General features: G+C 53.3%; 2 protein-coding genes across 17 annotated transcripts in view; one reads left to right on the top strand and one right to left on the bottom strand.

Annotated features, from left to right (window-relative positions):
• Positions 1–1,808: 1,808 nt before the first annotated feature.
• On the bottom strand, positions 1,809–18,127 carry RNF44 (ring finger protein 44). Of its 12 annotated transcripts, none has more exons than XM_004737548.3 (12): positions 17,997–18,122; positions 9,427–9,514; positions 7,369–7,520; positions 6,971–7,190; positions 6,382–6,549; positions 5,793–5,966; positions 5,519–5,680; positions 5,311–5,435; positions 4,901–4,988; positions 4,691–4,812; positions 4,457–4,556; positions 1,809–4,266 (listed from the first exon to the last, which is right to left on the bottom strand). In XM_004737548.3, exons 3-12 carry the CDS (start codon positions 7,473–7,475, stop codon positions 4,204–4,206), a joined length of 1,329 nt encoding a protein of 442 aa, XP_004737605.1. In that variant the 5' UTR covers positions 7,476–7,520; positions 9,427–9,514; positions 17,997–18,122; the 3' UTR covers positions 1,809–4,203. The 12 variants fall into 12 exon arrangements, with proteins under 12 accessions (XP_004737605.1, XP_044931519.1, XP_004737602.1 ...); XM_045075584.1 differs by lacking the exons at positions 9,427–9,514; positions 17,997–18,122 and adding exons at positions 11,676–11,730; positions 12,461–12,793; XM_004737545.3 differs by lacking the exon at positions 17,997–18,122 and adding an exon at positions 12,461–12,792.
• A 7,607-nt stretch (positions 18,128–25,734) lies between these two features.
• Positions 25,735–27,430, top strand: part of CDHR2 (cadherin related family member 2) — a 35,329-nt gene continuing 33,633 nt past the window's right edge. For 2 of the 5 annotated variants that reach the window (XM_004737540.3, XM_004737534.3), the window contains exon 1: positions 25,763–25,826. The gene's annotated coding sequence lies outside the window, so the exon portion shown is untranslated. Of the gene's footprint in view, positions 25,827–27,430 lie in introns of all 5 variants that reach the window. The other 3 variants (XM_004737535.3, XM_004737532.3, XM_004737531.3) reach the window with 2 other exon arrangements.

The following is a 27,430-nucleotide window of genomic DNA, read 5'->3' as shown; positions in this document are numbered from 1 at the left end:
TTCTGTCTGGCTCAGGGGTCTTCAAAACTTGCTGCAATGAAATGCATTTTTTTAAAAAATACATTAAAAAAATTTTTTTAAAATGCATTTTTCATGCATTTTTTAAAATGATTTTTAAAAAATCATTTATATATTTATTTGACCGAGAGAGATCACAAGTAGATAGAGAGGCAGGCAGAGAGAGAGAGAGAGGGAAGCAGGCTCCCTGCTGAGCAAAGAGCCCGATTCGGGGCTCGATCCCAGGACCCTGAGATCATGACCTGAGCCAAAGGCAGCAGCTTAACCCACTGAGCCACCCAGGCAGCCCAGTGAAATGCATTTTATACTCCTAATCTTGGGTGTTCCTCTGACAAAACAGAATGATGTTAATGTCTTCATTTGCAGGGGAAATATGTTAATGATGAGGGTTTTTTAAAATTTTCCTCCCATAATTTCTTTTTATTTTTTATTTTTTAAAGATTTTATTTATTTATCAGAGAGAGAGAGGGGGAGAGAGCGAGCACAGGCAGACAGAATAACAGGCAGAGGCAGAGGGAGAAGCAGGCTCCCCGCCGAGCAAGGAGCCTGATGTGGGACTCGATCCCAGAACGCTGGGATCATGACCTGAGCCGAAGGCAGCTGCTTAACCAACTGAGCCACCCAGGCGTCCCCCATAATTTCTTTTTAAACCTTTGGCATTCGCTACCCCTTGCTGACGAGGAAAACTAGCTGTAGTTCAAAGGAGAGGAAAATAGTGGAGCAGTTAAGAGAATGGGCCCTGGAGTTAGAAAAAAAATATATGAACAAAGTGAACCAGGCACTTCCTGCTATGTGACCTTGGCCAAGACCCAGTCGGCTCCTATTACCTTTAGTGTGGAATTTCCCAAACTTGTTTAACAGAACCCTTCTTAACCCCCCTTATGCTCTCATAACCCTTTCTCTGAGACACAGGGAACCACTCGACTAATTGTCCCTTATTTTGCAGTTGATCCAGAGGCTGAAAGAGAAGTGACCTGACCAAGGCTAGACAGTGGCATCACACAGACACCAGGTCCTGGGTTTCCTGACCCCAGCCCACTGCTCCTGCTCCAGACCATGTTGCTTTGACATGCTAACAATCAGCCGATACTCTTGCAGCACCATACACCATCATGGGTTAAGGGTTATATAATCGCGTCACCAACCTGGTCCCCTGGGAGGTTCTCAGGCCCCTAGTTCCCACTGAGCCTGGAGATGAGGGACTCAAGTCCAGGTAGTCTCCTGGGTGTGGGAGGGTGTGTAATGCAAGTTAGGCTGATCATGCTGGTGTAGCTCCCTGATATGGTAATGAATGGCTCAGGGATGCACCCACAATCCAAACCAGGTCTAACAAGACTCCATCCCAGAAATATCATTAGAATTTCGGGGAAAAAATGGTTTTCCCATGAATGATGCTAAACTAGAAGAAACTGAACTAGAGCTGCCAAGAACCACCACACAGGAGACAGGAGACCTTGGTTTATAACATGCCCGAGCCCAATCCAGTCACGCCTGAGGCAGAACCTACCTCCAGAATTGAAATGAGAGACCAACAAGTGACAGTTGCCTAAAACCAGTTTCATGGAATCCTGCCACTTGCCAACAGAATCCTGCCTAATTTGAGTGTGAAGCAGATGGCCCAGAATGTTATCACTAACCTGGCTTGGCAGACCCTCTTGATCAGGAGGTACCCCCAAGGTGCCACAGCAGAGAACAGTCTTTTCTGCCCACCTCATCCCTATCCCCTACCCACTCTCAGACTGACATTACCCCTACTTCCCACAGAAAGAACACAGGTAGCCAAAGGCAGCTTGGGCAATACTTGATATACATCATACATTTATTAGTGAATATCCCTCTGAAATCAGCAACAATATTAAAAAAAATAATGATTGCACTACTTGGTCAAGCAGAACTAGCAACTTTCATTTTAAAAAAAGTACAAATCTGTTAAAAATTTCAATCAGTATACACATATATATAATACAACATACTAGTTATGTTAAATGCTACAAACCAATGTGAATCCAATGGAATGGAAAAAACCACACATTTAAGCTTTAAGAACCATTTTTTTTCTCTATATATTAGCATTTTCTCAAATACATACATGGGAAAAATGAGGTAACTGTAAAATGTGCAAGGAACAGGGCCCCCCAAATTACATGTATTTTTATATATATATATGTAATTTTATATATATATGTGTGTGTGTGTGTGTGTGTGTGTGTGTGTGTGTGTGTACACACACACACATATACATAAAACACCTTTCTAACACAGAACACAGGTGCTGGGCCCAGCCAGGGCTGGGGGATGGTGCCCACTGTCATGCCTAGGCCAGAAGTTGGTAAATAAAAGAGTAAACAATGACAAGCCCCCACCACAGGAAATCATTGGTAACATGGCATCTATAGCAAGGTCGGCAAATCACAAACATCCTAAATAATTGTTTTATAAATCTTTTTTTTAATGATTTTTTTTTTTAAATGTTGTATTCCCCCCCAAAGCTGCTCATCGGAATGACTGCTGCAGCCAACACACAACCCGTGAGCCTGTTTCCGCCCGCCCCAGGAACCTTGAGGATCTGGAAAACCTTTTGTCGGGGTGGGAAAGGGAGGGGGGGTTTGGAGAGGGTGGTTCTCTGTAAAACACATGGGGTTTCAACACTGCTATAAATATAGAAACATCACCTGGAGTTATATACAGTAAGACTTTGGGTTCTCCATGGGGGTGGGGCCAGGCTGATGGGGCCCCATGGCAGGCTGAGGGGAGGCAGGGAGCCAGGGCCGCTGCAGGGAGAACGAGGGTGGTTGGAGCATCCCTGAGGCAGCAGGCGCCAGGGGCTGCCTGCTAGGATGTGCCGGCCCCACACGCGGTTCGTTCGGGGCAGCAACCCCAGCTGGGGGTAGGACAGGAAAGGAATGGGACTAGGGAAAGAGAAGATGGGAGCTCAGCCAGACCCTACCGGGGACCTCCTCCAGACCTTGGAGGGCAGGGCTCAGGCTGGGAGGGGGCCCCTGGAGGTGGGGTCCACGCCCTCCCTGGTCCCTGTCCTCCTGGGACTTCCTTGGAGGAGACTTGCCCCGTCAGGTGGGAGACAGGCCCTGGCTGGAGGGAGAAATGCCCTGAAAAGCGTACGGTCCCGGTAGGCTCTGGGGACGTGTGCAGTACAGTGCATGGCAGTTATCAGCTGAGCACAGACCACCCCCCAACCCCAGCCCTGACTGCCAGCTGCCCAGCCCAGCCCCAGCCGCACACATGCATGCAGACCAGGTGGCACCACCAGACCATTCCCGGCCCCTGGGCGCTTGGTCCTGGTTGGTCCCTATATCCCCCATTAAACCAAAAGGAAACAAATTATTTAAAAATCCACACCCCCAAATCCTACACGCGATTTTGGGCCAAATGAATAAACAAAAACTGCTGCTCCTCACGTTCATGCAAAACAACAGAAAGGGGAGATTGGGCGTGTGTCTGGCTGCCGTCACTGCCAGGAAGGGGTGGCCGCCAGGAACACAGGAGGTCACGTCTCCCCTGCATGGCCCAGGCCCTCTCAGGTCACAGGCCACCCCAGCTCAGGGCCTGTCTCCCATCTGCTCAGGAGGCTGGCCCTGATACCCTCCAGCCTGGGGGTGGGCTGGAATGTTGTGACTGGGGTGAGGGTCCTTGAGGGAGCCAACCCTCACAGCAGCCTGGGTAGGGCTGGCTGCCTGAGTCTGGGCTGAAGGCAGGAGGACCCAGGCCTGGGAAATGGCCTCATGCTACCCTCTGTCCGCAAGCAGCATACCATTTCAGTGCAAGAGACCAGGCAACCCAGGATGGAGCCCCCTTTGCCCATTCTGGGGCTGAGGATCTCCCCCAGATGCACTTGGGGTCGAGGGTGAGGGGATGGACTCCTGGCTCCCAGGGCTGGCAGGAAAAGGAGACAGACTTGAGGGCAAACAGGAGGGAGACTGAGTGAAGGAAACTCAGGCAGCTCCGTGGTGGGCAGACTGGCAGGCAGATTGGGACAGGAGTCTTTGGAGCTTGGCAAATGCAGGGGCTTATTGCAGGGACTTCTCTTGGGGCTGACCTGGCACCAGCTCTGGAGATGCAGGCGGGAGTGACGGGGCAGGCCTGGGCCACTCCCTCCCCGTCCTCCCCAGGTCCCCCAACCCAAGCTTCCAGAGCTTCGGGCAGGGTTATCCTGGGCAGCTGTGAGCCTCACTCAGCCTCCCTGGGCACCTCGGAGGCATCGGCCCGGCAAATGGGACACGTCCGGTTAGCCTGGGGGAGCAGCCACACATCAGGCTCCACTCTTGCCTGTCCCCCACCCCAGCTGGGTCTATTCTACCTCTGGGATCTGATCCCTGAAAAGAGCCTGAACTTCTAGATGATGACAAGGGAAACCCTCCAACATCCACCCCCCTCCCTTACCACATAACGAACATCTGGCATCTGGCCTGGGTTGCATTACCTTTAACCACTTGTCAACACACTTGGTGTGGAACTCATGGTTGCAGGGGAGGACTCGCAGCAGCTGCCGTGCCTCGAAGTCACTGAAGCAGACAACACACCTGGGAGGGGGCACAGAGCGTCACTGATGGCAGGGGGAGGCTCATCACATAGTACAAAACCCCCCGGAGAAAGGGGTCCCCTTGTAGTCTCCCTGTGCTCACAGGGGGACAGGAGATAGGGGCACAGCACTCACAGTGTCTGCTCTGACTGATGGCTGTCTGGGTTAAAGCGGTACGATGGGAGCTGCTCGATGTCCGCTTTGGTGAGGCCTCGGGGCTTGGCATCTCCTAGCCGCTCTGCCAGGTTCAAGAGGGCCTGTATCCAGGCGGGAAGGGAAGGTCATTAATACTCAGGGCTGAAGGTCCCCCAGGCTCCCACCTCCCAGGACAGTGTTCCACGGGACCTCATAGTTCTCCATCTCCACGTCATCCACATCGAGATCCAGGCTGATGGTGGGCCCCATTGCTGTTGGTGACATTGGCAGCATCGAGCTAGGGGAGGGGGAGACAGGTGTGGGGGGCCCAGGGTCAAGGTCAGTAGGTGTAGGGGGTGCAGAGCTGCTCCCGACTCCCTCTGTGAAACAAAGCCCAGAGCTCTGCACCGTTCACACCAGGGACTCCAGTGTTTGTCCCAGGACATTGTAGGAGGGCCAGGAACCCAGTTGGTGAGTGTTGAGAATGTATATGGTTTGGTGGAGATGCCAGATGGCTTCAGAGGCCCCAGGCACCCCATGGGGCTTTGTTTGGGTCCAACAACTGGAGGCCCCAGGAGACCACAGCACCATGGCTCTGGGGCAGATGTACTGGTACTTACAGGAAGTAGGGCAGGAAGCTGGGGTAATACGGTGGCGGGGGTGGCGGTGGGGGTGGTGGGGGCAGCGGCTGTTGCAGGCGGTATCTCTGAGTGCTCAGTCTCCGTGGCATCACGTGGGAATATGGCTACGAGAGGGGTGCCAGGTGCAGATCAGCCCAGTGGACCTGTCTCCTGATCACTCTAGAGTCTGGCTGGGGACGGTACTTACCACACCGAAGGACAGCTCCTGGTGCAGTGGATCGTGGGGCAGGTAGTGCAGGGGCACAGATGGGGACAGGGCTGGGCCTGGGGCAGAGGTGGAGTAGGTGAAGCTCCCCAAGGGGTGCTGGTCCCCCCGCAGGTCCACATCGTTGTCAAGCCGCTGCAGAGGCTGGAAGAAGAAGGGGGGGTGGTGGGGGCGGTGGGCAGCCAGACTCACTAACAAGGGAAGCCGTGGCCCCCATGCCATCCCCTAGAGCATCAAACCCATTGTCCAGACTCACCATCCGCGGGTGCTGGGCCTGCAGCGATACAAACTGCCCAAGAGGTGCCATGTGGGTAGGCTGGGGGTGTGGGGCTGGCGGTGGGGGATGCAGGATGTAGTGGTCACTGGAGATGAGGTGAGGGTAGGCCTGATAGGGCACGGGGAGCTGCTGCATGGTACACGCCTGGATCAGCTGCCAAGAGAGGGAGGGGGTAGGGGGCTGCAGAATGTTCTAGGCTCTGGGTTGCGCCTATGCCTGGGCCAAGGGCCAGGGGCCATTCCACCCATTGAGAGGTAACCTCACTGAAGCCTTCTGGCCCCTCCTACCCCTGCCAGAGGCCACCCAGGCAGGACACTACACTCTTAAGGCCCACAGTTACAATTCCAAACCACAAGGTAGGCACTGGGTTGGGAAGGTCCCTGAACCCTGAGGTGCTCCCTCACTATCTGCGAATATACACGTGCCTTTCTGGGCAGGGTGGAAGCCTAGAGCTAGGCAGGCGCTCTGATAGTGTGGATGGGTGTCATAAGCTCAGTTTGCTTTTGCTGCTGGCCTTGTCTGAGGCTCTGAAGTGGGGATGGAGCAGGAGGTGGAGGCACTCACTCACCGGGGGTGGGAGGCAGCAGAGGGGGTAGTGCTGCCCGCTGAACATCACGGAGCATGCTGGGAGCTGCTGGGCACTGCAGCCAGGGATGTGTTGGCTTGTAGGCAAGGGAAAGCCTTGGGTCGTCACTGTCGTGACTGTGTAGGACAGAGGGACAGGTCCCTGGTGCACCTGTGGGCAGAGAGAAACCCGGGAAGTGTAAGGAAGAAATAGCCATGTTGCTGCCCTCAAATGAGAAAGCCCTACTGGGCCACCTCCCTTCCCTTCTCTAGCTGGGGCCTACCTAGGTACCCACCTGCCGGTACTCCTTGTCCCAAGCCCTAGAGGGTAGAGAGAACCCTCTGGGAACCTGGGAGGGGCTTCCAACTCTACCACTCACCCACTGTGTATTCCTAAGGAAGGCCCTTCCCTTCTCTGGGCCTTAATTTACCAACCTGTAAAACAGGGCTAATAACGCTTCACTGAACATGCAATGAGTAAAGCAAGGGGAAATCAGGGTTCTGCTACCTCTGGTCCTCAGACAGGCTTGCCAGAGGCTGGTGGGGAGGGGCCAGCAGGGTGGGGAAACGGAGGTGATGGGTATTCTGCCTACCTGCTCGTGGAGATCAACCATGAACGGGCTCTGTTGGGAGGCTGGGTGCAGCATTCGGGGGCTCCTGCCGGCAGGAGCCGAGGCTCGGTGCTCCTCTACAGGGAGGTGTGGTGGTCGGGGTGGTGGCTGCTGGGAGGGTAAGCGCTCATCCTGGGCAGGCAGGCTGGCCAGGGGGCCCTCGCGGCTGGGGCTGCACCACAGAGAGGAGGCCCCAGTAGGACTGAGGGGAGCCACTCATTCAGAGAGCATGGAGAGAAGCCAAGGTCACTACCCACTAGGGAAGGAAGACCGCTCAGGGCCCTGTGCCCTGCCACCCCTGGCCCCTATGCCCCAACCCAAGCTGACAGCGCTGGTACCAGGGGTTCTAAGCTCTGTAGGACTAGGAGGTTCCTTCCTACCTTCCCCGGAGCTGGCCCGGGGTAGTGCCGGGTCCTACAGAGAATCGCCGCTGACCCACAGGGGCAGAGGGTGGCCACCTAGTCACTGCCAGAGCCCATGGTCGCATCAGGGGTGGCAGAGGGGTGGAGGGGCTGGGCCAGGGCTCACAACCCTAGGAAGCAAACAGATAAACAACCTCAGGCACACAGAAGTCCAGTCACTTGCCCCATTAGGGATTGTGGAGACAGAATCAAACCTCAGCAGTCTGATTCTAAGGGCTACTATGTCCACCACGCCACTGTACTCCATTTCGCAGTGTGCACTCTGGGTCTGGGCGCCTTCATGGGCACTGGGGATCCAGGATGACAGATCAGGGACAGGGAGCCCAGGTTTCAGTTTCCTACTCTATGAAATGGAATCAAGTTCCCCTTCAGGGTTATGGTGAGTTAAGAGGTGAGTTAAGAGGGCTGGCCAGCATGCTTCCAGGCCAGGTGTCTCCAATAAGGTTCCCTCAAGCTGGAGTCCCCAGGGCTCCCTGTTCTGGTGTGGTGGTCCATAACTTCAACCTCCAGGAAGCAGGGGGTCCTTGGGAGGGCACTCCAGCTTCCTCCATTCCATTGTGTTGGCTCTAGGGGGACTCCAATCAGGCCTTCTCTTTCCACTATTGCCAGGTAAGAGGTTCTGACCCAGTTCTTGCCCTCAGGGGTTCTCAATTCAAATCAGCTTTCTCTCTTTTCATAACCAGTTGCCACAGTGCCTACCCACATGTGACTTCATCTACTCTTCAAGGTCCAGTTCACAGACTAGAAAACTGAGGGTCAATGAGATTGAAAGAGACTTGGCCAAGTGTCAAAGCTGGGAGGTGAGCTGGCCACAAGCCTCTCACGGCACCCTGATGCTAGCAAGAAGGGGTCCAGCCCAAGTGCTCTGCAGGAGGTGATCAAGTGGCCACTGGTGGGTGGGTGCGTCTGGCATACAGCCAGGCCCTTGCTCTGGGGGCCTAACACAGCCCCCAAGTGGCGGTGGGGCTTGCTGAGAAAAAAGGGGAAGTGAGAACCTAAAGGAGGAAGTTGAGTGGGAAAGGGGTGGGGCAGGTGTCCTCCCTTGGGTAGGAGTTGGGGGGTCCAGGTGGGATAAGCTGGGGGGACCATTTATTAACTCCAGAGGTTGGGATGAGGCCCTGGCGGAGAAAACTCTGGAACCTGTCAGGCCGTGCAAAGCTGAAGGGTGCATCAAATAGGACCAGCCCTTTGCTGTTCCTGCCACGGGGAGGCCTCCTCCAACCGCCCCTTCTCCATCTGACAGAAATCCTATGCATCTCCGACACCCAGCTTTCAGTGTTCCCTCCCTGCTGACACAGCTGGGGAGCCAGTGCATCATACCCTCAATACCTCATTCCCTCCTGCCAGCAGTGGCAAGAACACCTCCTCTGTGCTCGGCTTTACAAACCAGGGCCCTAACTCTCATAGCCAGCGTCCAGGGGAAGCTCTTCACTTGCTAGGATAGCACCTGGCATGGCCACAGCCAGGCGTGTAAGAGCTGGAATTCACATTTCTCCTGCTTAACCTGGGTTCTGGCACTTGGCAGAAGGGAGGGCAGAGCCCAGTGACCGGCCTGTGTCCAGCAATGATGTGGTAAATACACTCGAGAGCCCATCACACAGTTTGGCAGGAGGGAAATTGGTGCCTATGATTAAAAATTGGGAGATTACATAAAAATCTGTTCCTTCCTGAGAGAAAAAAAAGCAGAAAATCTGGTCCCACTAGGCCTTCATTTCTGCTTGGTTCCTCTCACTGGAGCGGAAGCTTTCTCTCCAGACCACCGAAAGCCCATTCTCTACCTGCCCACCGTAGGTGACTAGGTCTGTAACCCCTGGGGTGAGCCAAGTGTACATCCTTCACACATGTGTACACCCACAGTCTTCCTGATTCTTGCTGACAATCCAGCCTAGCAAAAAGGCCAAGAGAGACTCCTAGTATACTGCTAAATATCTGAAATGAGAGACTCCTAGGCCACTCCAGACCTTCTGGATCAGAATCTTTGGAGGGTTGGGAAACAAAGACATTGAGATATTTTACCAAATTCCCCAGCAGTTTCTATGGCACAGCCAGGTTTGGGCACCTCTGCTCTAACTGACCTCGGAGATCCTGGGAGCCGACAGTCCTGCTGATAAAGAATAGTAACAGTAATGACTATGACACTTCTCACATGCCATCCTGAGTCCTCATAGCAACCCTCAGATGTAAGGACACTAAGGCTCAGTGAGGTGAGGTCCAGAGTCTTATCAGCCAGAGCTGGAGTACACTGGGATATGGCCCAGGCAGCATCTTTAACGGCTCCAGGTTGCCTTGCTGAAGTCTGTGGGATGTGGATGGCATAGGCGCTCAGGCACATGGGAATCTGCTCTGGTCAGCCCCTTCAAAAACACCCATTCCTCAGGAAAGGGAAGTGGCAAGGAGCTGAGAAACCAAACCAGCAGACCAAAGGGCCTCCCGCTGTAGATGATTGTGCCAAAGTTTTAAGTGTCAACCCTTGCATTCTTCTACACGATACCCCAACTCTGGCCACAGTCCTGGCTGAGGATTGGGCACATCACTTCCCCTCTCAGCCTCAGCTTCTTCACCTGTAAGATGGAACAGCCAGATAACCACCTGCAAGTGGACTGGCAAGGACTGTGCAAAGGAAAGGTGATTTCTAAAGCGCATGTGTGAGTGATCACTATTAGAAATTAAGAGAGGTTAACCTCCACTCTCACCCTCACAGGTGCCACTTCAAGCTCTGCAAGAGATACTGGGAAATATGCCTCCCTAGGGGAAATCCCAGCTGGCAAGGGAAGGACCCCTGGTTCTTGGAAGTCCTACTAAGAACAGAGGTTGTGCGGAAGGGACACACCCACTTCACAGTTGAGGAAACTGAGACCCAGAGAAAGGAAGTAACTTGTTCTAGCCCACAAAGCCAGAGAGAGACAGAACTAGTTCTGCCTTGCTGGCCACCAAGGCCCAGATCCCCCCAACCCCTGACACTCTCATTAGCATCAGTAGCCCCCAAACCCACCTAATCCCAACTAATTTCAGTACCTAAAGGGGATCAAGAGTTTTCTGTTTTAGGCACTCACGACTAACTATTGTGGTGAATGAAGCAAGTTGAGACCCAGAGTTGGAGGAAGCAACTTGCTCAAGGTCAAACTGCAAGGGTGGCCAGGTGACCACCCCCAATTTCTGTCTTTTCATAGTCCTTGGTGCTGCACTTTCAATGAGGTGTGGATAAATGGGTCTGCAGGGTCCCATCCCTAAACCCAATCTTGCCTGAAGCAGGCACCACACTTTGCAGCCACCTCTTTCCCCAGGAGGCAGCCAATTCCCTACTTCCAGTGCCCCATGCAGCTATTCCAGTCCAAGTCTAGGAAACCCCTGCCAATTCATTTGCCCTGGGGATGTCTGCCTGAGAGCCGGAGTAGATTTAAGCAGGATGAGAAGCCCCCTTCCCCGCCAGGGGCAGGCTAAGCCACTACTGCCTGGTAGGCAAGCAGAGCTCTCCGAACGTGTGCTGCCTGGAGGTAGCTGAGAGTAGGACCATCAGCCTCAGAGCTAGGAGTCCTTGGATAGCCCAAGTTCCCTAGGTGACCTTGGTCAAGGAAATCTCTCTGCTTCTGTAAGCCTCAGTTGTCACAGCTGTGAAATGGGGGTGGAAATCTCTCCTTCCTAGAACGCCTAAATAAAGCCAAAAGAACCAAGACGCAAGAAACCAGGTGGTCACATTAGCGGGGGAGGAAACCAGTGTTCCTGAAGGACCTGCCCCTCCTCAACGCGGGCCAGGCGCAGGGGCTCCGGGGAGCTTCCTCATCCACCCCTCCCCGGGGATGGGGGGCCAAGGTACAGACACCCGCCCGGCGAGGAGACCCCCAACGTCCCCCCTCACTCATTTGTGCTGCGCTCGCAAGGACATGGGGGGCGGGAGGCCGGACTGCGGCGTTGGGGCCAGAGCGCTGTGACTTTAAGAGCCGAGGTTCCCGGACCATGTGCTCGGCGTGAGACAAAAGCAACAACAAAGGAAGTGGCGGCGGCATGGGGAGGGGGCGGCTCCTTCCTTTCCAACCGCAGCACTCAGCCTCCGCAGCACTCAGCCTCCAGAGAAGGGAGGCTCGACCCGGCCTTGGGGGCTGGGGGGGTGATCCTCCTTGATTCTAGAGGTCTCTCCTTATCCCCTCTGGACCGCCCGTGATTAACCCCTGCGGAGCCAGCTAGATCACAGCCCCCAATCCCAGGGGAGAGGGACAGGAGTTCCAGGGATGCGGAAATAGGGAGTTGGGGCTCTGGCCCCTACTCACCTTGGGCCGCCAGGCCACACGTTGGCTCCTTTGTTCCCGATCTAGGACGGCCAAGCTGGACAGAGGGGAGGGGGGCTGCTGGACCCTTTAAGAGCCCCCGCCCTGCGGAACAATGTGCTCCCCTCCCCACCCCCCCGGTCCGGGGGCAGTCCAGCTCCTTCCGGGGCTCTCTCTTTGTTGTCGGTCCGCCGGCGTCTGCCTCGCGAGGCCCACGCGCGGTCTGCCTCTCAGCCCAGGCCCTCCGGGAGCGGGAGGCGGCGCAGGACGCAGCCGGGTTTGCGCAGCTGCAGGCGGCTGGCCCTTTAAGAACTGTCCGCGGCGGCAGCGGAATGTAACAAACCCCACATTTGATTCACAACATTCGAAGCGGCGGGGTCGCGCGCCGGGCGGGAGGGGGGCTCGCGGGGGCGCGCCGGGAGGTTCCGGCAAACAGTAGCCGGCTGCTGCCCGCGGCAGCCCAGCCAAGAGCTCCGCCCCGCGGGGGCTATGAGAGCCAATCGCTCGCCGCGACTCGGCACGTGATTAATGGGACGCCATCTTGAAAGGCAGATTTTCTTAAAACCTCCTCCTTGCCCCCACCTTCGCACTTAAAGTGACCGCCCTCATCACAAGCAGGGGGCGGGGCCACATGGCCTGAGCTAAATATGGGAGACCCCGGCGTGGGCAAGGCCAACCAGCTGCAACTCGAACTTGCTATGCAAACTCGTGAACCACTCGCGCCTCTGAGGCTCAGTTTCCCTGCCGGAGAAATGGGTCCCCCTAGAAGAGCCGCAGCCCGGACTTACTGTGTCATGGTCTTCTCTTCGGGGACGGGGCGCTTCCTGGGATACTGAAGTGCAATGGGACTGACCTTCGACGAGGCAGGAGGGGCCTCTTAAACCAGCCCAACTGGGTTAGGAAGGCTCTAACAGCCTTGGGTCGGCAACCTCCCCGGAGATGACGTCAGCCCCAAGAGCTACCGCGCCGCGATGACATCATGGCCTGGCCGCCCTGCATCTCCTTGTTTATACTACGCGGCAGCTTTAAAAAGCTGGGACACCTGGGTTGCCCAACGGACCAATAGCGGGTGACCCATACAAACGAGCTAACGCCTGCAGGGCAAGGGGATTGGTCCTGCGTGCGCCGACGCCACAGAGACACTTAACCGCCCCGCCCCCGGCGTGGCCCGGGAAAGGGGCGGGGAACAGTTTGAAGCAGGAGCTGCTCTAGTCCGGCGCTCCGGTAGCAGTCGGCGCGTGGCTGGGAGAGCTTGGTCTCTTCCATAGAGGGCTCCCTGCTTAAGAGTTTTGGAAAACTAAGCCCAAATAAGTCTTCAGTTTCCTACTGCACTCCTCCCAGCGACGATGAGAAGGAAGGATTGCTACAGGATTTTACAGATGGGTCAGGAGGGTCAAGGGGGGCGTTACCCACTCACTCCCAACTCACACAGCTATGAAGGGTGGCCGAATAGGTATTTGAACCGAAACCACAGCCGAGCTCATTCTCCTCTGCCTTAATACAGGGGCAACATTATACAAAGTGGGGTATTACCTCCACATCGATTATTTAAGAAAAAAAATCAGTAATGCTCTAAATATCCAAGAGCTGGGCATAGGCTGAAAAGAATCATGTGCATATGATCAATAACCGGACTGCTCCGCGTGGGGCTGCACTGACATAGGGCTACCCACTAAACAAGATGCCAATGCAAAATGTTAACATTTATTAAAGCCTGTGTGTAGAACTACTGAGGGTGGGGTGGTGTCATATTCTATGCTGCTTTGGTGTACTTCATAACTCCAAATTTAAAAATAAAAATGGAAAGCAATTTGCTTGAACAGGGTGTTACAATGTATCCATTTTCCTGAAAACTAGATATATATCTGCACAGAATACTTCTGGAAGATACAGGAAACAACTGTCCTCAGGGAGAACTGGAAGAGAGTATGGGATCCGGAGGATAAGACTTTTTATTGTATATGCTTATGTACATTTGCTCTTAAAAAACAACAACAAAAAACTACACAGGGGTGCCTAGGTGGCACAGTCGGTTAAACCTCCAATTCTTGGTTTCAGCTCAGGTAGTGATCTCAGGGTGGTGAGACTGAGCCCTGTGTTGGGCTCGGTGCTCAGCATGGAGTTTAAGACTCTCTCCTGGCTCAGGTCATGATCCCAGGGTTCTGGGATTGAGTGACACGTCCCTTGCTTGTTCCTTCTCTCTCTCAAATAAAATATTTTTTTAAAAATTAAATTTTTAAAAATTACTGTGAAAGAGTATTTTTTAAAAATCTTCTAAGCCATAAAAACTTCTGTTCCCTTAAAGTAAGAAATCCAGAAATCCCCCTTCAGGAAAGTTATCCAGTGGAAACAACCCAGAAGTTTGGGGAACAGAGATACTTATTCAAGTTTTGTTTAGACCAGCCACAATCTATACTTGCACAGTGGATGTGCAGCCAGTAATGCAATGACTGAAGATGGTTCCCAGGGGCACGTTGCAGATATCTAAGCACAGGAGAGCAAGTTCATGATGCAGTACTGTCGATGTTACCTGCCCAACTCTAACCATGCTTTTAATTATGTGTGCATGAGAATGAATGGGGGTGTAGAGGGGATGCCTTTCTCTAAGCAACTCCTTTTCATCAACTCTCCCTTCTCCTATGTCCCTTCTGACCTTTTATTTCTCCCCATTATGTAAAAGCAACTAGAAAATCCTCCCCTCATTGGAAGATGCCACATTGTTAAGACCACCCCCTGCTTGCCTGTGTAGGGACAGAACCTGCAATGGCTCCCTACTGTCTGCCCCTGGTGCTGTCCTTAACCAGCTTCCCCTAGCCTTTCAGGCTCACCTCTCCCCAGTTCTCCCACAGCCACGATGGAGCACCTACTGGCCTTCCCTGCCTGCTATCTTCCTGCCTGTGCTTAGATGGACTGCCTCCCTCAGATGCCCTCTCTCCTCCTTGCTACCAATCTATTTCTCCTCTCTGTCCTTCAGGGCTCTGTTCTCATCTCACTTCTTATAGGAAGCTCTGGGGTCTCCAGCATGTACTGAACCTCCCCCATCTCTGAACTCAGGGCTAGACGTACCCCAGTCTTCACTTCATATCATCTGATTTGCACGTAGCCCTGTCACGGTCACTTCACTTCATGTCTCACTCCATAACCCCCAGCTGGCCTAAGGGAATTCATCATCTTTAAGTGCACTATCATCTAGCCTTCACCAGAAGGGCTCAGTTTATGGGTGAGGATATGAGGCTCAAGGAAAGAAGTGACTTGCCCAAGAGTGACTTGCCGGAGAGAGACTACCTTACCACTCCTGCACCCTCAGAACGCAATTCTTCAGCCACAATCAAGCCAGGTACTTTGAAGCCACCAAACCTCTGACTGTACAACTCTAATTAAAACCTCCCCACCACCTTGTAACTCCAGCAGAACCCTGCTCAGCCTTTGGGGTTCAGCTCCAAGACTGCTTTTGCGAGGCCTCCCTGGACCTGTTTTCTGCAGTCAGCTGCCCTGGCTTCCTTAATGCACAGCACAGCTGTTACCACACTGCACCAGGTTGGCAGAAAAACCGTCTCCATGGGGCTGCTCCCCCACCCCAGCAGGTGCTGGCTCACACTGGGCAGCAGATGCTTAAGGAAGGGGCTTGGAGTTTGACTCTCACCTCTGATGCTACAGGGCTGGGAAAACCCTGCTCTGTCCTTTCTCACGCATGACCTTCTGGCTTACTCCCCTGGGAGGCCCTAAGCAAGCACCCACAGACCCCCAGGGTGCCCCCAGGGCCAGAGGCCAGTAACACTTCTCCTCCTGATCTGAAAAACCTTCCTGGGCACATGCAGAATCACCCTGGAGCAAGTGGGCAGGAGGCTCAATTTTACCAGATTCCCAGAGAAGCCAGAAGTCTGGGCTTTCCGGTGAAATCCCCTCAGGTTCACCTACAGGTCTGCTTGGGAACCCCAACGTGGTGATATGGCCTGCACATGTACTGTGTGCCCCACTCGCATCCACCCTACTCCACCCCCACCACTTGAAGACAGGTTCTGTTTTCATCTCACATATGAGGAAAGTGGTTCAGGAAGTGCCTCTGGTTCTGTTTTCATCTCACATATGAGGAAAGTGGTTCAGGAAGTGCCTCTCCTTGTGCCTCAGTGGATTCCAGAGGCCACAGGAGGGGGCGGCTCATTCTTATGCAAGCACGTGCAGTGAGGTTCTGTGGAGAAATTCGGGTTCTAGGGTTTCCTGCACAATCTAAGGAAGTCCCATCCTGATCATCTCACTGGTCCTCCCGATGACCAAAGAGCTAGGCACCAGGATTTTGCAGATGAAGAAATGGGTGAGGAGGGGAATGACTTAGCCATCAAGGGGCAAACCTGGGATCACATTCTAATCTCACATTAAGTTTGGTTCATGCAATACAAATGTCAAAAGAGAGTCCCCAAGGGTTGCTCAATAATAAAAAGAACAGATACACCAAGGCAAAAATAGACCATGGAGGCTCAAGGACTTGTGCATGAGCAGCAGAGGATTCAAATCCCAGTCCCTCCAAGGCAAAGCCCTGGATGTTACATTCCAGCTTCCACCCACAAGCCTCCTCTTCAGATGGGAGGGATTCCACTTTGGCAGAAAGGGGGGTGGTCATGGATTCCTGCTGGGGCCCTGCCCTTCCTAAGAACTTGGACAGCTCGCTGCCTCCTTTCCCTCAGGGTCAGAAAGCACCCCACTCCTTTCTTCTAAGACTCCTCAACTTCTACAGATGCAGGGATCACCCAGGGTCACACAGCACAGCCTGGTAGAGCCAGCCTGGGACAAAGACCTCCTAGCTACCACTGAGCATTGCGGACCTGAGCCCAGAGCCTCACACACCCCACATTGGGGGTTGATGGCCTCCCTGCCAAGTCCTCTCTGCTCAGGACACGCCTGAACACACCACCTTCACATCTGAGCTCCAAGCTTTGGCTCCCCTAAAAAGAAGTGGCTGTTTGTGCATATGGGGGTAGGGCAGGGCGTCCATTAAGGTGTTCATGGGCCTGGGGCTCAGGTCAGGGGTACTTTTAGTTCTAAGTTGGGTGAGTTATTTGGCTTTTCTCTACCTTAGTCTTATCTGTAAAATCAAGACAATAACACTAGTGACACATGATATTTACTGAGCACTTAGTGTGTACCACTATTATTCATCTCCTACAGGCTACTGAGGACAGGCACACACTGATGGTTAAATACAGAGCCTCTGGTCAGCCTGTCTGAGTTTGGAGCCTGGCTCTGCCCCTTATTAGCTATGTCATTTTGAGGAAGTCACCACCTTTTTACAGCTGTTTGGCCAGGGGTAAAACGGAGGGGACAGTACCTACCTCAGTGGGTCAACAGTTTCTCCCACTGTGTGCGCATCTTTGACCGACCTGCCCAACTTTCTGAGTCTGGGTCTGCACCTGAGTGTGTGAGTTTTGTGGGCACGGTGTTGGAAGGGGTTCCCCTTTCTGATTCCCTCCCCGCTGCAGCTCTGGCCGCTGTAACTCCCGGGGTCTGCAGAGGTGGGAGCAGGTACTATCACATCATCCAGAGATGAAAACCGGGGGCCTGCAGGAGTGCGGCACCTGGCAGACCCAAGGAAATGAGTTCAACTGGATTCCCCACTTTCTCTCCATGTAAGTTTCTCTCCTGAGGGCCAGGCTTCCTACCCCGTCCTGTTCACACCACCGCCCTGACCCCCGACAGCCCTTCAAGTTCGAGTCTAGAGATCCTTAGGCAACGGAAGCTGTGTGACCTTGCCTAAGACACACACCCTCTCTGGACCGCCGCCCCCGCCCCCGCCCCCTCATTCTGCCATTCTGAAAGCTGTATCTACGGCGCTGGGGTGTGGTGGCCTGTTCCTCGGACCCGCAGAGGCTCCAGGGCAAGGCTCGGGAAGCTCTGGCTCCCCAGCGGCTGGCACAAGGAGCGCTGGTAAAATGTTTGGAAGGACGTTACGAAGCTGGAGGACTGCGGCGCCACTTTAGTTCCTGTTCCCTGACAACAGGGCCCCTGCGCGAGCCGGAACCCGCGCGGGGTGGGGGTGGGGTGGGTGCCGGTCGGGTCACGTGCGGGGCGCAGGGCACTCTGGGACTCGTAGTTCGTGGGGGGCTGTCCCCAAACGGGGGCACTAGGACCTAGCGGGCGGGCGGACGCCCTGGTGAGCGGAGCACCTCCGGCTCCCGGTCCCGGGACACCGAGCTCAGCACTGCAGACGCAGGCAGAGGCCTCGCTGGAAGTCCCTGAGCTACTCTGTCAGCCCGCGACCGCCCCCTATCGCTCCGTCCTCGCTGGCCTCGAGCCTGAGGCGCATGGCGCAGGGTCCCAGCCAGGCGTTACCTGGGACCGCGGCTGGGCTCCACCCCAACCGGGCGGCCGGCGAGTCGCTCCCGCTGCAGCCCGGGGTCCGGGTCCCGCTGCGGCCTGAGCGCCGCCTGCCGCGGCCCCCCCTCTGGCCCCGTGCAGTGGAACCGTCCGCAGACCTCACCACCCGGGCGCGCGGCCTACGGCGGCTGCGCAGCTTCACCCCCAATCTTGTGCGCGTGTGGAACTACCTGGACCGCACCAAGTGCACAAGAGCGGAGGGTGGAGGAGGCGGGGCGCCTCTAGGCCACGCCCCTCAGAGTGCGGCGGCAAAGGGCGTGCAAGGGCGAAGCACCTAGGGCTTGGCATCCCAGCGGCTCACTTAATACCCGCGTGATGTTGGGCGAGCGAGTGACTCTGTCTTGTCTGTGAAATGCAGAACATAACGCGACTCCATGCCCGTTCAAAGAACCTTTGCTGCCCGGAGAGTTTGTCCCCCTCCCCGGCTTCGGATTGGGGGGGGTAGGGTCAGTAATACAGAGTAAAGACTGCTGTCCGTAGATGTTCCCAGCTTTGGTCCCTTCTCTAAGCCTGTTTTCTCGTCTTCGAACTGCGAGCGCCGATTCCCTTTTCGAGAGGTTAGGAGACTCCAGTGACAATAGGACGGATATGCCCATCGCTAGAGATACCCCGGAGCAGAGCTGACCGCCCCCTCCTCTGGTCGGACATTCCCCACTCCCAGAGCGGATCCTTGATCCTGGTGGCCCCGCGTCCGTGGGCGGTTTAGCCGGGCGAGAACTACAGCTACAACTCCCAGCCTGCCCCGCGCCCGCCAGGTCGATCCCGTTGTAGTCCCTGCAGGCCTCGCCTGGCAGAGGCTGCCCCACGATCCGGGGATGGGCTCCTCTGCCAGATGCTTGGAGGCCGTCTTATTTTTTAAAGCTTCCATTTGTTGAGTTTCTATCACGTGTAAAGCAATGTTCTAAGTGCTTAACATGAATTAACTTCGTTATTCCTTAAAGTCTAACAACTCAGAGAGAGAAAATTATTATTATCCCTGTTCTATAGATTTGAAAACCGAGGCATTAGTGAGGTGAAGAAATGTTGCTAGGAAGTGGCAGACTCCAAGATTTCTACTCACTCCTGACACCTGGAGCCTGCTTTCTGCCTTACTCCGGTTCATCCTTTAACAAACCTGTTTCTTCCTTCCCCTTTCCCTCATCAGAACTACATCTACAGTAAGGCGTAATTTAGAATATATTTTACAGATAAACGCTAAAATGCACAAGCCCTTATGTGTATAGCTTAGTGAACTTTTCATAAATGTATGCCTCCGTATAACTAAAACTCCAGTCAAGATTGAGAACATTTTCATCACCCCAGAAAGGTCCCTCTTACCTACTTCAAGTCATTTCCCTCCAGACATAACTATTCCTCTGGTTCCTGTCACTATAGATTAGTTACATGGGTTTAGAACTTCAGATCAATGGAATGGCTGGCTCTGTAGATACTGCCTCCTTTCAGTGGTCCTCATGTTTTTGAGATCCTATCTATTGTGTGTATGAGTAGTCTGATACTTCCCATCATTCCTCCAGCTTTATTGAAATATATCTGACATAGGACATTGTGTAAGTTCAAGGTGTACAATTTGATGATTTGATACATGTATATACTGCAAAATGTTACCACAATAACATTGGTTGATGCATCCATTACCTCATATAATTACCATTTTGTTGTTGTTAAGATGAGAACATTAAAGCTGTACTCTCATAGCAGCTTTCAAAAATAAGATACAGTATTGTTAATTGTAGTCACCATGTTGTACATTAAATCCCTGGAACTTACTCATCTTATAACTGAAAGTTTGTACACTTTGACCAACATCACCCAATTTCCCTGATGCCCCAGCCCTTGGCACCTGGCAACCACATTCTACAATCTGTTTCTACATATTCAGTTTTGTTTTGTTTTGTTTTAAGATTCCACGTATAGGGGCACCAGGGTGGCATAGTGGGTTAAGATCCGACTCTTGGTTTCGGCTTAGGTCATGAACTTAGGGTCCTGGGATCGAGTTCTGCATCAGGCTCTGCTACGTGCATAGTTGGCTTGAGAGTCTGTCTCTCTCTCTCCCTCTCCGTCTGCACCTCCTGCTCGTGCTCTCTCTCTCTCTCTAAAATAAATAAATAAAAGCTTTAAAAAAATTAAAAGTTAGGGCGCCTGGGTGGTTCAGTGGGTTAAACCTCTGCCTTAGGCTCAGGTCATGATCCCAAGGTCCTGGGATGGAGCCCCGGATCAAGCTCTCTGCTCAGCGGGGAGCCTGCTTCCTCCTCTTTCTCTGCCTGTCTCTCTGCCTACCTCTCTGCCTACTTGTGATCTGTCTGCCAAAAAAATAAATAAATAAAATCTTTAAAAAAAAAAAAAAAAAAAGGAAGGAAATCCTGCCATTTGTGACAGCATGGATGGGCCTGGATGGCATCATGCTAAGTCAAACAAGCCAGACAGACAAATATTGCATCATGTCATTAATATGTGGAATCATTTTTTTAACTTTTAATTTTTTATTTTTTTTAAAGATTTTATTTATTTATTTACTTGACAGACAGAGATCACAAGTAGGCAGAGAGACAGGCAGAGAGAGAGGAGGAAGGAGGCTCCCCGCTGAGCAGAGAGCTTGATTCAGGGCTCCATCCCAGGACCTTGGGATCATGACCTGAGCCTAAGGCAGAGGTTTAACCCACTGAGCCACCCAAGCGCCCCTTAATGGCTGAATACTATTTCACTGTGTATATATCCCACATCTTCTCTATCCATTCATCTGTTGATGGACACTTAGGTTTTTCCCAAGGTCTCAGCTACTGTGAATAATACTGCCATGGACACAGAGATGTTTCTAAGTCACTGAATAGTATTCCTCTGTATAAATGTACAATCGTTTTTGAAACCCAGTCTTCTGAACAAATGGCCTCTGTGCTCCAGTCTTGGTCTTTCAGCTCCCCTCAAGGGTCAGGCTCTTTCTGGAATGGGATTTTGTACACCCTATTCTGTGTGCCTGGGCTTCCCTTTTTTCCTCTTGGCCTGGCCTACTCTGCTCTCATTCAGATTATTCCTCTGTGGGGCAGGAATACCTGGTCCCCTTCAACCAAGCACAGTGTCTGGCATAAAGCAAGTGTTCAATCCCTGTCTGTTGAAAGAACACCGAAGTGTCAAGGAGACCCAGCAGGACCATGAGGCATCAAGTCACATTCCTAGAGGGCTCAGAGGCGTTATGTTCCATCTCAGAACTCCACTAACTGAGGTTAGTGAAACTTCTGAAAGGAAATAGCCACATGATTCGTTTCCCTTATTTTCCTGATGCAGAAGCTAAATAAAGCTCAGAGGAGGAGAGTGGCTTTCCTTAGGACACACAGCCAGAAAAGGGACAGAACTGGAATGTGAACCTAGGTCTGCATGGCCGCTACTCCTGCCTCTGTTGTTAGTGGGGAGAGGCTGGAGGGGCCTGGGAAAGCTCCAGAGGGAAAGCTCTGGAAGACAGGAAGCAGGATCTGGTACTCTCAGAAGGTGGACCCGATGGAAGTGGTCAGGGAAGCTCTCAACTCAGTGAGACATGTATGGCTGGAGTCTTGGAGTGGAGGCCATGTAAGCAGGTGAGCTCCCCATCACTGGAGGCATGCAAGCATGACAAAGCAGCCACTTGGAAAGGGTACTTTAGAGGGAATGTGTGTCTGGGAAAGGGGCTCAGGGGTCTGGGGTTGGGGAGGAGCTGGTTTCTTGGGTCCTAAATTCTCTCTAGGGTTGGAGGCTGTGAGTTTCTGACACCGAGGGGCTGTTCTTGGGCTGTAGAATGGAGGAAGGAAGAAATCTTGTACTCTGCAAAGCTGTGTGCAGCGTAGAGGGATGACTGGGAAGTTGAGGAGGATTTGGACACAGCCACAGCAAATGGACACTCCCAGTTCAGGCTCTCCAGCTCAACTCCTGAGGTTATACCATGTGGCAGGGATGGGGGGTGGGAAGGGGAGGTGTATGGTGTCTCCATGATGCAGATGAACAAGGGGAAGGTCTGAGAGGAGTGACTTGCCCAATGTCATCCAGCTAGCTGGAGGCAAGTGAGGACTTGATTTCAACTCGATCAATTTCCAGGCACATAGTGGGTGCAGACAGTAGGTTGCCAACAAAGACAGGCAATGGGAAGCTTTTCTGAACAAAATTTAAAAAAAGAACCCACACACCTAGAACAGTGGCTAGGACAGAGCCCTGGTGTGTGTCTGAATCACTATACCATGTGCACATCTCTATCTCTTGCTATTGTGTTAAGTGCTTCCCTGTATTCCCTGAGGGTTTTTTGTTTTTGTTTTTTTTTTTCCAAATAGGGGACGAGTAACACAAGCGGGAAGGTCTATGAAACCAAAAAGTACACTCTCCTGATATGAGAGTGGGTAAGCTCAAGAGAACTGCACCTACCTGATTAACCCTTATAATAAACCTTTGTGTTGGGTTCTGCCATTACACTCATTTTACAGATGAGGACACTGAGGTTCAGGAAGATAGTCAAGGCCCCCAGCTGGTCAGTGGGTGGCAGGGTTAGGACCCAAGTCATCTGAATCCACATCCTGGCCTCTTAGCCCCGCTCCTTGACTGGCAGCCTGCCTTTCCCTAAAACTGATCCTAGACTCCTACTCAGATTTTCACAGACAGGATTTTCACAGACTGGAGCTCAGTGAGCTTCTCAGTCCACACTGTGGCAGGCAGACAGGTGCTGCTTGAGATGGGCAGGGCACGAATAGGCCTCACCTGGCCCATCTAGATGCTGTCCAAAGGTCTGGAAGCCCAGGATATGCCCTCTTGGGGCAGGAGCAATGACTCAGAGCTGTTGGCCCCTGGTGTCACAGCAGGAAGAGAGACCAGGGCCTTGGGTTTGGGGCCTTCCCTACCTGGAGCCTTGATTCCCTTGGTCTGGGGCAGGTCTGGAGCCTGGAGCCCTGCAGGGAGCTGCCTGGCCTTCTTAATAGTTAGGTTACCAGAAAGCCCACCACATCACAACAGAAACATTGACATTTTACCCTGTGTTGGATACTGTGCTCAGGACTTTATTTTTTAAAAGATTTTATCTATCTATCTATCTATCTATCTATCTATCATCTATCTATCTGTCTATCTATCTATCTGTTTAGAGCATGAGTGTGGGGAGGGGCAGAGGGAGAGGGAGAGAATCTCCAGCAGATTCTGCACTGAGCACAGAGACTGACATGAGGCTCAATCCCACGATCATGCTTGGGACTTTAAATGTAGAACTTCATTTCACCCTCCCCACCCCCTTCTGAGATGGGTCTCCTACGTTATCCACGACTTACAGGCAGGGGAGCTGAGGCTTACAGAGGTGATGGAACTTGCTCCACCACAACTGAACCTGGCTCTCTGGCCACTGAGCCAAATCTCTAGACGACCACCTTGTTTTGTTTTGTTTTTTAAAGATTTTACTTACTTATTTAAAAGAGATAGAGAGAGTGAGCCCGAGGGTGTGGGGAGGGGTGGAGGGAGAGAATTTCCAGCAGACTAGGCACTGAGCTCAGAGCCCCATGCAGGCTTCCGTCTCATGACACCGAGATCACGATCTGATCCGAAATCAAGTTGGACGCCCAAGTGTCCGAGCCACCCAGGTGCCCCCTTGTTAAGATTTTATTATTTTTAAGTAATCCACACACCCAATGGGAGGCTTGAACTTGCAACCCCAAGATTAAGAGTCACATGCTCTACACACTGGGCCAGCGATGTGCCCCCTCAACAGCCATCTTGTGATAGTCGTGTCAAGTGCCATCCACCTTTGGCAGCATCCGTTCCTAGGAGTCGCACAGAAGGAAGGACCTCTCGGTTACCAGAACTCCGATCGCCTTGGCTCCCAGATCCTGACATTTGCAGGTTCTCCGCCATCCCCTGCCCCTGTCCCTGCACCCCTCCGTGTGTATGTGTGTGTGTGTGTGTGTGTGTGTGTGTGTGTGAGTGATTTAGTGGATGGATGCTGGGCTTAATGGATCAGTAGATCATATTCTTCTCTTCCCTTTGCCTGCCAAGACGCTCGGAGTGCAACTCAGGACTCACCTCTGACAAGCAACCAGAACTCCAAGGCAAATATTTAAATATTTTATGGATTTCCTTCAGGCCTATATTCTCCTTGTTTCGTATACCCTTTCCCTTCATCCTGGTTTCTTCACCTTTTTAAAGCTTGTGGAAGCATATATTTTTTTTCCACTTTTTTAGTTGGGCTAAAATACACATAACACATAATTCCCTATTTTCAAGTGTAGAGTTCAGAGGTATTCAGCACATTTATAATGCCGGGCACTCATCACAGAACTCATTTCCTCTCGCGAAACTGCAACTCTGTCCCCATTAAATAACTTCTTCCCTCTCCCCCAGCCCCTTGTGACCATCATTCTACCTTATGTCCCTGTGAATCTGACTATATACCACATGTAAGTGCAATCATACAGCATTTGTCCTTCTGTGACTGGTTTTTTCCACTCAGCATAATGTTCTCAAAGCTCATCCGTGTTTGAGCGTGTGTGATAATGTCCTTCCTTTTTAAGGCTGAATAAACTCCGTTGTGTGTATACACCACATGTTGTTTATCCGTTCATCTGTCAATGGTCACTGGGTTGTTTCTACGTTTTAGCTGATGAGAATAAGGAGGCTGCGAACGTGAGTATACACAAAGCATGTGTACTTTGATAATCTACTTTAAATTTGGGGGGCGTGGGGGTGGGGATGGTGAGCAAACATCCCCCTGAAAGCCCCTGACCCATAGTAACATCGGGTCCGTTTCTATTGAGTCTGGAGTGGTTCCCACCCATAAGGAGAGGCCACCATAGAAGAGGCTGGTGATCTTGTACCGGGGGTCCCCTTTCTCCTGTGTCAATGCAGGGATGTTGGGGCTGTGTGGCTGGGGGGGGATGTGGGGGCTCAGACCCTGCTGAGCACCTGGATGGTATTTAAAGCCAGCCTGGGGGCGCCTGGGTGGTTCAGTCATTGGGCTTCTGCCTTCAGCTCAGGCCACAATCCCTGGGTCCTGGGACTGAGCCCCGCATTGGGCTCCCTGCTCAGTGGGAAGTCTGATTCTCCCTCACCCACTCCATCTGCTTGTGTTCCCTCTCTTGCTGTCTCTCTCTCTCTCTGTCAAATACATAAATGAAATCTTTTTTAAAAATTAAAAAAAATAAAGCCAGCCTGGGTGTGGATGAACCCCTGGCGGAAGGGAGATACCTTCTGAGGGCCTCAGGGAGGGGGAATGTTAGCAATAGGCAGGAGAGTGCTTTATCCAAGTTCAGGACTGCTATCACGCTTCTCTGAAAACCTCACAGATGCCCTCTGGAATCTCCATATTTGATTGCTTATTAGTTCCTTCTCCTGACTTAACCACTCTCTCCCCTTCTCCACAGGCTCCCTGTCACTGAGGCCCTTTATAGCCTGGTGGGGATGAAGGGGCTAGGTGTCACTTTCCGCCTGTCAGGACTTTCTGTTGTCCCCTTCCCCACCTCCTGCCTGCTCCAGGGCTGGGCCTGGGTCCCAGGTCCTCTGGGCTCAGGTTCTGCCGGGCGTTCTCTCCTGGCGCCCGAGCATCCTGTCCTGAGAGTACTGGGGCGGGCTGCCTCCATCCCGCCCTCCTGCCCCCTCACCAGCCATGGTCAGCACCTGCTGAGGAGTTGGCCCCATACTTCCCCTCCTGGGGGGGTGTGGTCTCTGGCAGCGTTAATGATTGTTCAAGGGAGGAGGAGATGGTGCCAAAGTCTGCCGGCTGCTGCGCTGTGGCAGGCTCCAGACGGTGCCCGCCGGAGCCCATTTGCCGCATCCGCGGCCCCTTCTGGGGCCCAGGTAGGGACTGCAGAGCCTGGCTGCTGCAGGGGCTGGGGAGTCTTCTGGTCAGGAGTAGGGGCCCAGGGGAACCCAGGGGGTCCCACCCAGGTGAGTGGGTGCGCTGGTGCTGAGTTGGGCGAATCTGGAGCTGAGTTCCAGGCTGTCTGTATCTTCAGGTGGGGCTGTTGATTAAAGACAGAGGGGCCGAGCTGGGGGGCCTCAGAGCTCAAGGAGAAAGAATGAGGCTCTAGCCCAACTGCTTGGGTCCAGATCCCAGATCCATCCTGGCTTTGGGGGGCTCTGGAATTCTTCTGGACCTCTGTTGCCACATCTGTAGAAGCAGGCTGATCCCAGCACAGGAAGGAAACTGGAGAACCAGGAGGCAGAGGTGGGCCAGTGGTCTACCGTGGATGGACGGCCACTTTAGCCAGCACTAGGATGTGTCCGGTTGGCACTGAGTGTAGGCTGGCCCTCAGCTCTGGCTCATTCCAGGCCTGGTGTGCCAGGTGGAGACTCAGCTGAGAGCCAGGGGCAGGGTGGGCCTCTTCCCTGAGGCAGGCACAGCCAGGCTAGGGCAGCAGACGCCCGGGCTCAGGGAATAGTGGGATCATGGATGGAAAGCTGTGTGTGGACTATGTAGTTCTTAATGTCACCCCATTTCTCAGTAGGGAAACTGAGGCCCAGAGGGAGTAAGGGCTTGCCTGGGGTTTGGTGGTAGGGGGCAGGGGAGGTGCACAGTGAGTAAGAAAGATTCTGGAATCTGAACCAGGGCCGTTTGACCCCAGTACCTGTCTGTCACTGAGGCAGCCAGGGTGATGGGCACTGGAGGGGTTCCATGGCAGGGAGCCCAGTGCCCTTGGGGTCCACATCTTTGCACCAGTGCTCCCTGGGTGGGCTGGTGTCTGCCTTGTGGGTTTACAGAGGGCTCCATGGAGTCCAGTGGAGCTCTGAACAAGGCTCACCCAGGGACTCCTGGAATTGGAGCTAGTCCGGGTCTAATGTTCTGTCCCTTGTTCTTGGACATCCCTCTCTAAGCTTCTCTGAGCCTCAGTTTCTCACCTGGGCCCTGGGACGATAATGCCTTCAGCAGGGGCACAGCTGTGAGAAGGAAACAGAGCGGAAGTGAAAGTATGTGGTGAGCTGGAGGCGGCAGCGGCCTTGGTGGCCAAGTTCACTCTTTGGTGGCCTGTGGATGATGAAGGCCCTTCCCTCTCTGGCCGTCCTAGAGGCCCTGGGCACACCTGGGGTCCTCCCAGTGTGGGAGAAAGTTTGGGAGCCCCGGGCTGTTGGGGGCTGTGGCTGGTGCCTCGGCCCACTGGGGTCAAGGAACCGGTGCTGCCAAAGCCCAGGGTGAGTGCACCTGTGCCAAACCTGAGGGGCCTCCCCAGGGGTTCAGGAGCACCCGATTCACCTCTGTGTCCTTTCTTGACGCTTCTCCAAGCAGCCCTTTTTGAGAGTAAGGAGAGTAAGTGTGGGGGGAAAGAAGTTGGAATTTCTAGGATATAGATAGTCCCAGTTTTTGGAAGGCAAACTGAGGGGTGGAGAGGAGGAACGAAGAGCCTCTGGGAGTGGCTGCATGGTATTGGGGATGGGGTGAGTTTGCCTCCTTCCCACCCAGGCCC

Source organism: Mustela putorius, unplaced genomic scaffold, assembly GCF_011764305.1.
Source record: "Mustela putorius furo isolate JIRA1106 unplaced genomic scaffold, ASM1176430v1.1 tig00000145_pilon_pilon_pilon, whole genome shotgun sequence".
Classification (NCBI taxonomy): Eukaryota; Metazoa; Chordata; class Mammalia; order Carnivora; family Mustelidae; genus Mustela; species Mustela putorius.
This window is presented reverse-complemented; position numbering and strand designations above follow the sequence as displayed.

Coding starts and splice junctions, on each gene's coding strand:
- RNF44 (XM_045075584.1), bottom strand. Junction 7,521..11,675: donor GTGTGGCCTGGCGGCCCAAG/GTGAGTAGGGGC, acceptor TTTGCTTCCTAG/GGTTGTGAGCCCTGGCCCAG. Junction 4,267..4,456: donor GTGTTGACAAGTGGTTAAAG/GTAATGCAACCC, acceptor CTGCTCCCCCAG/GCTAACCGGACGTGTCCCAT.